This window comes from Megascapheus bottae, chromosome X, assembly GCF_031878675.1.
Source record: "Megascapheus bottae isolate mThoBot1 chromosome X, mThoBot2.hap1, whole genome shotgun sequence".
NCBI classification, from domain to species: domain Eukaryota; kingdom Metazoa; phylum Chordata; class Mammalia; order Rodentia; family Geomyidae; genus Megascapheus; species Megascapheus bottae.
This window is the reverse complement of record NC_143547.1, coordinates 95,437,556-95,449,792: the sequence shown is the minus strand read 5'-3', so window position 1 is coordinate 95,449,792 and position 12,237 is coordinate 95,437,556. Positions and strand designations below refer to the sequence as shown.

The window sequence follows — 12,237 nt, the reverse complement described above, 5'->3', positions numbered from 1 at the left end:
GTCCAGACTGAGAATTCACTGCTCGGTGCAGGCACTTGCCAACAGCAGAGTCCCTCAAGTGTAGGTGATGAACATTGAGCCCTCCCCCCTCCCACCCTGGTCAGCATTCCGGGGAGGGGGGGACGAGAATGGAGGGGTAATGTGGGCGGAGGTTTGGAGCAAGAGGTCCCATGTCCGATATTCGATGTGTTAGGTGCACAGCTTGTGTTTATCCGGTGCTCTAGGGCCCGATTGTCCCAATAGGGACGGCCAGGGTACACACTCGCCTGCACTCCAGTGGGCTCCAAGGGTTTCAGTGAGCAGTGGCTGACGTCGGCGCGCCCCTGCCGAGCTGTCTTTTTACTACAGCGGGCAGGCGGCTGTGCGGGGCCCCGCCCTCGCCAGCCCCCGCCCCCCGCATGCCCACACCTTGGCGTTTATATAGCAAGCGCCGCGGTGTTGAGTCCCCGACTCTGTGGGACCTGAGAGTTCTTTGGAAGGAGCGGAGCGAGCTCGGAGGGGGTGTGGGTGTCCGGTCAGAGAGCAGGTAAGAGCCATCGCTTCTTACTCTTCTGCTCGCCAACAACTCAGGGCGTCGATTTGGACAAAATAATAGGGGTGGGAGACGATTCATGCCAGAGAAAGAAAGACGCGACCCTCCCCTTCCTATTTTCGGTGGGTGACAAGCTGCGCTCCCAGGTTGCTCATCACATGTTCAAACATTTCCCTTTCGGGGAGGCTTCGTTATGTTTCAGTGAATATTTTTCTCTTTGTTTTGCTTTTTTTTTTTTTTTTGAAGCCATCCTCGGGGTTTTATTTTGATTGAGTTGGCGGCCCACGGCAGATTAGCAAAGGCAGGGGGAAATCAAACCCTCCCTGGAGTCCAGGCAACTCCTGGCGAGGTGGCCCCCCACACCGGGAGGCCGGAGTCTCGGTCGCGCCTCTCAGGTGCTCCGAGCTTTGGAGCGGCGGCAGGCGGCGAGGCAGCGGGCGCTGCACCGCTTTGTCTCTTCACTTCTGGAGCGCGCGCGAGTGGTTCCTCTCCCGTGGCCGGGCCGCTTGGCTTGGCTTGGCGGCGGAGGCGGCTCCTCCTTCACCCCTTCCCTTTCCTCCCCACTCTCTCCCAGGCAGCAACGGCACCGGCATCGGTGGGGAAAGAAAAAAAAAAAGCGGATTCCGCTCAGAGCCGCGCTGGTGGAGAGCCCACGATCGCGACTTGCCGCCCTAAGCACTCTCCCAAGTCCAGCCCGCTCGGCGAGGACTTCCGTCTCCTGGGCAATCCTCCACAAGCAAGCTGGGATCTATGAGTGGAAAGGTGACCAAGCCCAAAGAGGAGAAAGATGCTTCTAAGGGTAAGCCCGTCCGCCCACTTCGCCTGCTTCCCCCCCTTCGCTTCTTTGCCCTCTCCCCCCCACCCCCCATTATGTGCGCACTGCCCTCCCGTGGCTCTCGATTCCCCTTCTGGATCCTAAGCTGTCCGTGACCTCTACGACCCCGATTGAGAAAGAGGACTTTGGGAGGTGCACCACTTTCCCTCCTTCCCAGCAGAATTGGGGTCCCCTCCGAGTGTCTCCAGCCCCCTCCACTCCCCCTCGGATCGCAAGGTGGTGGCGCTGCGGCCAGACCGAGCTGCTGCAGCCCTGAGCGAGCGCTGGGAACAGCGCTGCCGGCTACTGGCCGCCTGGCTTTTGCGAGTGCTTGTGTGTGCCTGGGCGCCAGTGTGTGTGTGCGTGCTGCGCGGGTGGAACATGGTGACATACTCAGCAATTTGTCCCGCTATCTGAACCCAAGCTCAAATCCACCTTCAACCCATTCTCCCTGCCCCCAATGCAAACAAAGAACCTGGGACGAGACACGTACAACCTCTCCCCCTCCCCTTCTTTTGCCCCTCTGAGTTCCCTACTCCCCAAGTGCCAACCCCATCCCAGCTCCTCGGGGAAAGCTGGAGCTTGCACCCTTTTACCAGTAGCGTGCGAAAAGTGAGCAATCGTGGTGCCCCGCGCTGCCCGCGCTGCATCTCAGCAGCACAGCCCAGCCATGCCCCGGGAGAACAAAGGCTGCTGTCCCCTTGCCACTAGTGACTAGTGTGAGTGGGCCTTCATGGGAGGGAGCACTCTGCTCCCTTACCTTACTGCGGTTCAGCCACCCGGCCCCAGGCACCTGGATGCTGGTTCCCCTGAGTGCGCATCTTGGCCTGGGGCCTCCCACAGGCGGGCTGGGGAGGCGCAGTGGAGAGCTGTGCCTAGGAGAAATCAGGAAAAGGAAGGGGCGTCCCCTTCCAGCACTCTGCAAGGCTAGCAATCTCCTAGGCAGCTGATGGACCCAGATTAGCTCAGAAATGTAAAGTGGACACCACACCAGTGGAGACCCCTGTGAGAGGATCACAGAGGGAGTGGGGAAAGGCAGTAGGGAAAAGAGAGGCAGGTGTCTTAGGTATGTCTTGAATGGGCACTAAAGACGATGGAGGGGCCTGGATTAGCTGTGATGGCCCCTTGTCCATTGAACCCCAAAGACCCACTCTGAATCCATGTAGGATAAGTTACATTCCAACCAAGGGAGCACTAGTTTTCCCGGGGCATCAATTCCTCTCTGAGCCTCAGGGACCCTTTCCCTCCCATTCCTTCCCTATTCCCTTTTCTCTTCTTTCCCCTATTCTTCCCATCTTTCAGACCTTTCTTCCCTGGGACATTCTAGAGCAGTGCCAGCCTTCTCTCCCCCTCACCTCCCCCCTCCCAGATGAAAGTTGTCAAAGTCTTCAGCTCAGGGCTTCAACCTTATTTCTAAACAGAAGCATTTTTCTTCCAAGTAGACACAGATGTTGATGACAGGCTGTGGAATTCAATAGGAGAGTTAGAACCCTTTGTCCGAAAGAGTTAGCAATACAATTGCTGGTCTCCAAGGTAAAACTGAAGGTCTTTAAACCCCATTCTCAGTGACTACCTTTTGAGACAAATGAATCGCAACTGTGAAAATTTGAAAGTAGAAAGACTGCTATCATTTCCAAGGCTTTTCCTAAAAATTGTGTAGAATCTAGAAGACACTTTCATATGATAAGGGCAATTGAGGTAGGGGTCATTATAATTCTTTTTTTCTGAGTATCCAATCCAGGATCTCACTTGATAGATGAGTACTCTTGCCACACACTAAAATGGTTTTTCTTTTCTATCAAGGGCCCAAAGAAGTGAATGCCATTGAACATCACTTGCTTGATCTAGGCAGTTATCCTTTTTCCGACTTGTCCCCTCCACCCAAGTTTCTTTGGAGAATTCTGGCTTTCCATTATGTGGTTGCCCAAGGTTTACTTTAGGATCCTGAATCTAAAGTTCATTCACAGAAAATGACTTGCTGGCAGTTTTTTTTTAAATGATTTAATTTTTAAAAGTCAAGAACTTATTTTTATTTATTTTAAAACAAACATTGAAGATTCCTCCATGACTTCCTATTTTAAGAATATAATTTGCAGTTGTTCACAGTGGATTCACAAGTTGGGAAACAGGAGGACAGGTTTCTGTAACTCAATAATAAAAGTTTTCTCTAGGCATATGTCATGACATTTTCTTATGGTGATTCACCCTGTTTGAAACCACATACCATTCCGTAGGAACTATGTAATTAGCACTAAGAATGGGGGGCTGCAATCAAAGTGAACTAATTTCATACAGCAACTTTTAAGAAGGGATTTTACTTTCTGAAGGAGATCTTCTAGCTGCAAAGAAGATGGTGATAATTTCAGTCTTTATTGGTTATTGAATTTACAGCATTTTCAAAATAGCCAAAATTTAATAATCACCATCTGCTCATTTCAAATAAATGAAAAGATGGAAGACTAAGATGTCAGGGTAATTTGTCATTTTAGCCAATGAAGTTTATTTATATTGACGATATGGATGGAGAGGTTGGTTACTTACAAATTTTGTATATGTAGGTAAAATTTCTTTAGGCTAAGCTAAGCCAGGTATCAATGTCTCATGACTAGCTATTCAAGAGGCTAAGATCTGAGTATCGAGGTTCAAATCTAAGAGACTTTTGCCTTCAATTAATAACCGAAAACCCTGAAATGTATCTATGGTTCATGGAATAGAATGCCAGCCTCGAGAAAAAGAAAAAGAGAAACAAATGAAGCGACAGTGTCCAGTCCCTGAGTTCAAGGCCTACCACTGGCGCACACACGTGCACACACACACACACACACACACACACACACACACACACACACAAAACTAATATACCCATGAGTATGTTTTCTGTAACATAGTAATATTTATGATCAATCAATACTTTAAATATACACAAACTTAATACAATTTAGTAACAGCTTGAGTGAATTTTATAATCTGTTTTCAAAGCTCTCTGCTCATTTAAATTCAACCTCCTACCCTGTCATTTACGTCTCATTCCTACAGCCTATCATCACTGCATAGAAGATTACCATAGAGTACCATGTCTTTAGAGTCCGTAAAGCACAAGTAATGAGTAATTAGTAATGCATATGTTGTATTTTGTACTGCTGAATGAAATATAGCTTTTCCTTAGCAGAGTGGAGCATGCTGAGAATCCGAGCACTTGGGAGACTGAGGCAGGACGGTGATGATTTTCAGGCTAATCTAGATTATATAGTAAATTCAAGGCCATCTTAGGTTCTGTACTGAGATCTTATCTCATAAACAAAAAAGAGATGTATTTTAGAGTATGTATATTGCTCACTGTCTTTTAAAGAGAAGTTTTCTGATCTCATTGAAATCAAGAGCACTAATTAACAATGATGCTTTTGAAAACTTTTTCAATAATGTTGCTATATAGGATACATTTTCTATTTTGAAGGAGCCAGAATGGGAAACTTGATTCTTTCTGAATGGATTTAAAAGAAATCACTGTACTAATTAATACTGTGCATGAACATTAAAATTCTCAAACTGGTATATGGCTTGGTTTGTCTGAGGATTTATTTCCTTTTCCAGGAAGAAGAGGGTATATTATTTGTCCAGCAGATACTTGCCTGGCTTTGACTTACTTTTCTCTACCTTGTCACATAAGACATCAAGTAAAAGGATTAGCCAATTCTCCATACCAAATCTATTTGGTTTGTTGCTATGTGTTTGGTATTCTGTTTTCCCAATACTTTCCTTTGTAGTTAGTCCCATAAACACCACAAACAGAACAGTCTTCAGGGCCATGCAGACTGTGGTTCGCTTGGTGACTGGGTTTATGCTGATTGTTGCAGAGTGGAAGACAATTTCATGCGTAGTCTGAGAAGCCATCTACTCGCACAGCTGTTGCTGTAATGGACTGTGGTGTTGACATGTTTTTATGGCCACAGTTAACTTTCTGTTCACTTCTTGACCTTTCTCAGTAGTGTTTTGACGTTACTCAACAAAGACAGGGCTTTGTGGTCAGGCAGATAGCATATTAAGTCTTGAATGCCATTCCCAAAGATCATCTAGGTCTTGATGACTTATTCTTGGGCCTGAACCAGGCAAAGCAAGTGTTTAGAGGAATTTTACTGACAAGAAATCACAATGTTGGTCTCTCTTATTTAAAAGTAAGAATCATAATCTATCTAGAACTCATGTAGGGACTTACTTTTCATCTTATCTCCATGGATCCTTGTTTTCTTTGGACATTTGTCATAAGCCACGTTGTTATTTCTATGCTGACAGTGATGGTCACAGCTTCAAAAAGATGTGGCCCGATCATCTCCAATTAGAAATATTATTGTGATCTTGGGGCTAGGTATAAGAGATAAAGGCACAATGCCTCAAGGGCTTCTTCATTATTACTGTAAGGCTTCTTTTGAACAGAAATTGAAACTGTAAGGGGAGAAGATGTAGGCCTGGGTTTCCTGGAAGTTTCATTGGAGTGCAGTTCAAATCAGGGAAAGAATTGGCTGCAACCCAGGGCTACTGATGAGTGTAAGGCTGGGAAAGAAATGGACATCAGATTAGGGTCTAAAGGAGAAACAGAACGTGAGAGGTGGAAAAATAAAGAATGGATGATGGCCTTGAAAATAATGGTAGGATTTGGTAGAGAACTGAAATCCCAATTTGGAAGGATCATTTGTAAAGCAGGGAGACAAACTGTTAGTGTTTCATTTCCCTTTGCCATTGTGTTGTTTTATGTCCAAATCACCTCCTCATTCTGGGAATTACAATCAGAAGAACAACTAGAAAGTGTTACAGATCTTTGAGTATATTCAGTAAAAAGGCATTGTAGTGCCTGCTTCATTTTGGCTTATATTTCTGGAGTTGAAAGATTTGAAAGGAAAGGAAAATAATTGCCATGATTAAAGAATTTGGGTCAGAAAAAAAATATGCATTTAAGTGTGATGGGTGGAGGGATTTTCACATATCTATTACTATGCAAAGCTTAACATTACCACTGAGATACAATTAGACATGCAATAGTATTACAACAATAGTACAGGGGAGTCATGTCTGTGTAAGTCTTTTTCTGTGGTCACTAATGAACCTTTTCCCATCTAGAAGATACTCTCTCACTGAGATTTATCTGTATACATCTAGGGTGGGTTTGGGAGATATTTCCTGTGTAATATGGTTAAGAATAGATTTTGTCAATGTGAAATGTAGTTTGTGCATTTGGAATACACCAATTCTATAAATGCAAATTTTATTTCTGTCATAGTTTTTCCTTTTGTCACCCTTTCCTTTACCCATCTTCATGAAGGAGAGTGATCCCATGGCTGGCTCTGAGTTTGTTTTATAACATGGTATTTTCTCACTCTTGAATATATCTTACTTTTGGTTCTTAAGACAGGATCTCATTATTCATGGTCTGTAGTTGGTCTTGAACTTACTGTTAAGGGCTGGCCTCATACTTTCTTTCCTCCTGCCTCAGCTTACGTATCAGCACATCTGGCTGTATGTGAAGTGTTTATGAAGCACTTTAGGGGGGATGCTGATTTTCAGGTAAATGTTCTACTTTCCTAAAGAAAGTGAAATAAATTATAGTAGTCAGTTCAAAAACTAGGTGGTTACAATTTCCTCTAGAGCAGTATTTGCTAGGGTATTAACCCTAAAAGAGAGGAGATTGTTTTGGAAAAGTGATGAATTCTTTAGGTATGATCAGAAAGCAAAAGACTATGTTCTTAAGACATCTGGGGTTGAAAGAAAAAAACATTAAGCCTATATTACAATTACAGTATATTGAGAATACTGTAATATACTTCTCACACTCTACTTTTCCCTCTGTCCTGTGAAATTAGTTAGTATTAATTTTCAAATGGAAATGCTATTAGTGTCACTGGATAATGACCTTCCCCCCCCCAGACAAAATGCTGAGGGTAGGAGTCTCCCTTATTGCTTTTAAATGTAGAAGTACTTCAGGCTTTGTTTGGAGCACAGTGGTGGACATTTTAGAGAATATAAGAAATCTGGTCTGAATTGGGTCATTTATTTGGCCTGCCTGTGGACACTTTGGTCTGAAACATCACTGTTCAGTCCAGTTGCGAATGTCCATCTTTCTTGATCTTGTCAATAGGACTGGGAAGAAAGAAAAGAGTCTGGTGAAAGGTAGATTTCTCCAGAGGAAAAATTAAAAAAAAAACAGGTAATTAGAATTGGAACTGGAGTTATGGTTCAAGTAGTAGAGTATCAGCTGTTAGCAAATATATTGAACAAGAGCTTACAGCCAAGAGTTCAAGCTCTGGTAATAGAAATAATGAAGAGTTCATTAAAAAGAAAAACTACTAAAGCTGGACACTGGTGGCTCATGCCTATAATCCTAGCTACACAGGAAGTTGAGATCTAAGAATCATGGTTCAAAGCCAGTCTACATAGGAAAGTCCATGAGACTTTTATTTTCAGTTAGTTATGTACCAAATGGCAAAAGTGAAGCTGTGACTCAAGTGGTAAAGCACAAGTCTTGAGTGAAAAGGCTAACCACAGCACCCAGGCCCAAAATTTAATCTCCAGTACCAGAGCTCACACAGCCACACACAAATATGCAAACACAATCAGTACAGACCTATTTCTACTTTTGCAACCAAGGTTTTTTTCTGAAGTAACATGCCCAGCTCTGAAGTAGTCACCTTGATGAATTTTGACAAATGTCTACGGTCATGTAATTAGCAACTATGTCATCATGTAGAATATTGTTGCTCTAGAAAGCTTTTTCTTGTCCCTTTCTACTCATTCTCCCAAACGAATGTTTTGATTTCTCTTATCGCCAGTTTTGTCTGCTATTGAATTGAATATAAATAGGAACATGCAGTGTGCATTCTAGCTTGACGCATATGTAGCAGGACTTCCCTGTTGATACCCCTTCTTAACCTTTAGTTTTCAGGAAAAACTCCACTCTGTCTCAGACAAGTATACCAGCCCAATTCTGTACCTGCTTAGACTATAGAAAGTAGTCGTTCAGTGACTTAGGCAAGGCAGGTATTTCCTTTGGGCCTAAGCTACTTTGTTTAGCATTCAATACCCACTGGCCATTGCTCCCACTATTACACTGGCTACTTAATTACTAAGCACTTGCTACCTGCTAGACATCCATTATCATATCTATATTTCATTCAATACTCAACAAAGCCAAATAAAGTAGGTATTGGTTAGTTACTTAGTATACAGTATATGGACATTAGAGATGAGAAAGTTCAAGGCCAGAGAAATTACATGGCTTGTATGAGATCAGACAGCTAGTGGGTTTCAAATGATGAGTGCAGTGCTTAGTATTATAATAACCAAGTGCCTATGGAATACATGTGACATGCATCTACCTAAAGTTATTTGTTCTGCTTGGTATAGTGGTGCATGCCTGTAATCAGACAGGCATATTAGGAGTTTCAAGCCAGCCTGGCCTACCTAGTGAGACCTTGTCTAAAAAAATAACAATTCAAAAAAAATGACAAGTCATTGGTTCTATAGTACATTCACTTGTTGCTTTGTTGTCATAACAGAAGGCTAAATGATAGAGAAATAATCATTGCCTTTTTGGTGGCTTAGTCTGACCCATACCTAGGGATGTTTATATTGAAACTAAACATCAGAAAAGACAGAATTTTAACCTAAATAAATCAGTAATCAGTAGTTGACTTTCTGATACCTAAGTAAGTTGGGGAAGTAATTTTGGTAGAAGATCCTAAAGATAATATTTTCTGAGCATTGATTATATGCCTGTAGTTTGACATGAAATATCTCATGAAATGTTTGTTAAAATTAAGGAGGATAGGTAGGTATACATGCTATTCTTGCCATGTAACAGATAAAAATTTGGATCTCAGAGATAGAAACCACCCTGAAGTCATGGAACAAGTTGATAAAATGAGGATTGCGGAAAGATTTGACTGACTACAAGTTCACCTTGTAACCAGTATGTCATATTTCCTCCTCAGATGACATGGTCACCTCCTTTCAAAGGACAAAGAGAAAATTATTTCTACTCACCCACATGAGCCACATGAGTGTAATTAGAAGAGCATACTCATATACACACACGTATACGTGTGTGTATATATATATATATATATATATATATATGATTACTCTGGTATTGTGGTTTCTGTTTTAAGTGTTTTTGTTTTGTTTTTGCCAGACCTGGACTTGGGCTCAGGGCATGACTGCTGTCTCTGGGTTTTCTCAAGGCTAGATCTCTACCACTTCAGCCACAGCACCATTTCTGGCTTTTTTTCTAGGTATATGGTACTGGGGAACTGAACCCAGAACTTTGTACATGCTAGGCAAGCACTCTACCACTAAACTAAACTCCCTGTCCCCATTTTAAGTATTTTTGTGTGACTTCCATATAGGACAATGTGCAGAGTGTTGGTACACAGAGATGAAAGAAAACAGTCCTATCATAAGAATGCCCCCTTTTTCCCCTTTGACCTAAGCCATAGTAACTTTTCACACTCTAATGTGGATTTTGTCTTATTTGCCCATTTCCTAGAGTGCTTGCATTGGAAACATGGCTATGGATGGCTTTCACAATTGAAGCATTTTTCAGTTTGAAAACAATGATGCTTTCATTTTTCTAGAACTTCATCTGGGGACTTGTTCACCTGTATTCTCAAGATTCTACTTCTTAATTTGTTGTTGAGTAAAACTCCACTTGTTTATTTGATTTTATTTTGTGTTACATGGCATATGTTTTCAGTCTGTCTCTCATTAGTGTCATATGTTTTATTTCCCTTCTTAACCCGACCCAATTCTCCTTCCCTCTCTTTTTCTTCCCTCCTCCTTTTCCTTGGCAACAGATGTCAGAGGCTTTTATTAACTGAATGGGTTTCCTTTGGATATGCTATGCTAATTGGAAGATTCTCATTTCTGGATTTTTCTCCCTGGATAGTTGTATTAATTGCACTGAAAGAAATCTCCACTACCTTAAAGCGTAGTGCCGTGGAAGGAGCTCTTCGCTACTTATTATATAACTCATTTTAAATGAACAGAAATTGGTAAGCTTTATTTTTGATGCTATTTATGCTGCCTTTGGTTGAAGAATATTTCCAAAAATACATCTTGTTAACAGAGGCACCCGCCTTGAACGAGCATATTAATTATAGTTCTCAAAGTTGGGAATCGTGGAGTGTGTGTCTGTGCTGCAGGATCCTACGTTTAACAGCCATAATTAACAGTGACGGATCTATTGCGTGGTTATAGGTATGTTTAATAACAAATCCGAAAGTCAGTTCTCTGAAATCTCCCCTCCGACAGTATTTCAACAGCTCTGGAAGTAAGGGTTACTAAACAACTCTGAGTTCTTAAAATATTTATCTTGCTGTTGAAAGTAGAAGTGAACATCCTAAGCAAGGCAGGCTGAATGCAATTCTTGAATGTGCTCATAGATATTTTCAGAATCTTCCTTCAACCGTGACTTTGAAAGCATTGAGAATTGACCCGCTTCTTTTACCTTTGATTCGGTGTGTATGCGTTTCTCTCCCCCTGATCAGTTTATCAAACAGTAAGGCTACCAGGAACTGTTGGATTTGGACTGGTTTTCTGAGCTCGGGGAACAATGTGAGCATTGTCCTGGAAACCGGGCAGGGCACTCCTTAGATGCTATCATTCCAGAGAGCATTTGTTTTCCAAGTAGCTGGGAACCAAGTGGGCAGCCACACTGCATGATCTGGTCATCCAGCGTCCCTCTGTCTCCATGTATCTGGCAGGCGGGTTTATTACAAACCTCAGTGTGCTCATTAGCCTCGTGATGTGGCAGCTGCCTAAAAAAGAAACACGGAAAAGTTGTGTCACCGAAGGTGAAACTTGGAGAGGAGCAGCACAGTGCCAGGCATGACAAAGCTCCTTCTGGGAGGCGGCGTGCAGCAGCAGAGGACTTTGCCCATTTGCCTTCCATTCCCATGGCAGGGCATTTCGTGGAGCTGCCATGAACGGAGATTAGCTGAGCCAGGGTCAGCGTGCAATGAAAGTTAGAATCCTGTGGACCCATGGATTCAAGAGGATCCCAGGGTGCTTTGCAGTTGGGGGAGATCACATTAAGCCTTATGGTTGGCAGCCAACAAAACAGGGTTCTGGCCTGGTGGGGTCAAGGGAGCTATCCCATCCCCCAAGATCCTTGCAGGCTATATGCCTCATCCACCTGCTGGGCATCTTTGAGAGACACGAAAGGTTGGAATTCCAACCTTTCCTTCCATTCCTTCCAAGACTTGGCTTGATGAAAGCAAGAACTTCCCATTCACTTTCTTCTAGTTAAATGCTAATTTGGTTTTAGCTGTTCCCCAAACCTAGGATGCATCTTGAGCAGAATGCTCACAGCTGTTTTGAATTTATTTGTTCATATTTATGTTGCTTATGTTTCATTGGATCACTTTTGGAGGTGATAAAATGATGTATGTTCACTGGGGACAATTTATATCCTGTAGAAATGGATATTTATCTGTAAGTATGTGTGTGGGATCATTGAGAATCGTTTTCTCAATGACAAATTAGGATGTTATTCTCATTAATCTGCATCGTGATTTTTTTTTATTGTGGGTGCTCAGTGTGGATTTGGGCATGACAAATGGAAGGTTGTCATCTGTATGAACCTATAAATTCAAAATAAAATACATATCGACAATTACACACTTATCGAATTGCAACAAATGTGCTGAGATTAAATTCTATTAGAACATATGAAAATGCTAGGGATATAGAAGAAATACATATACACTATGTTGTGCCTTGGATTACATCCCCAGCAACACACACACATATACACACTCATGTACATACACTCAAACACATGTATATACTCCAAATGAACCTTTGTGGCTTCAAGATTCACAGATTTTATTCATATCTTCTGTGT

General features: G+C 42.7%; 1 protein-coding gene across 2 annotated transcripts in view; it reads left to right on the top strand.

The window, feature by feature from the left end:
* The first annotated feature begins 437 nt into the window (after positions 1–437).
* Positions 438–12,237, top strand: part of Fgf13 (fibroblast growth factor 13) — a 450,817-nt gene continuing 439,017 nt past the window's right edge. For both annotated transcript variants that reach the window (XM_090325760.1, XM_090325758.1), the window contains exons 1-2: positions 438–526; positions 1,107–1,331. In XM_090325760.1, the coding sequence (XP_090181886.1) occupies positions 1,283–1,331 (49 nt within the window). In that variant the 5' untranslated portion in view covers positions 438–526; positions 1,107–1,282. The remainder of the gene's footprint in view (positions 527–1,106; positions 1,332–12,237) is intronic.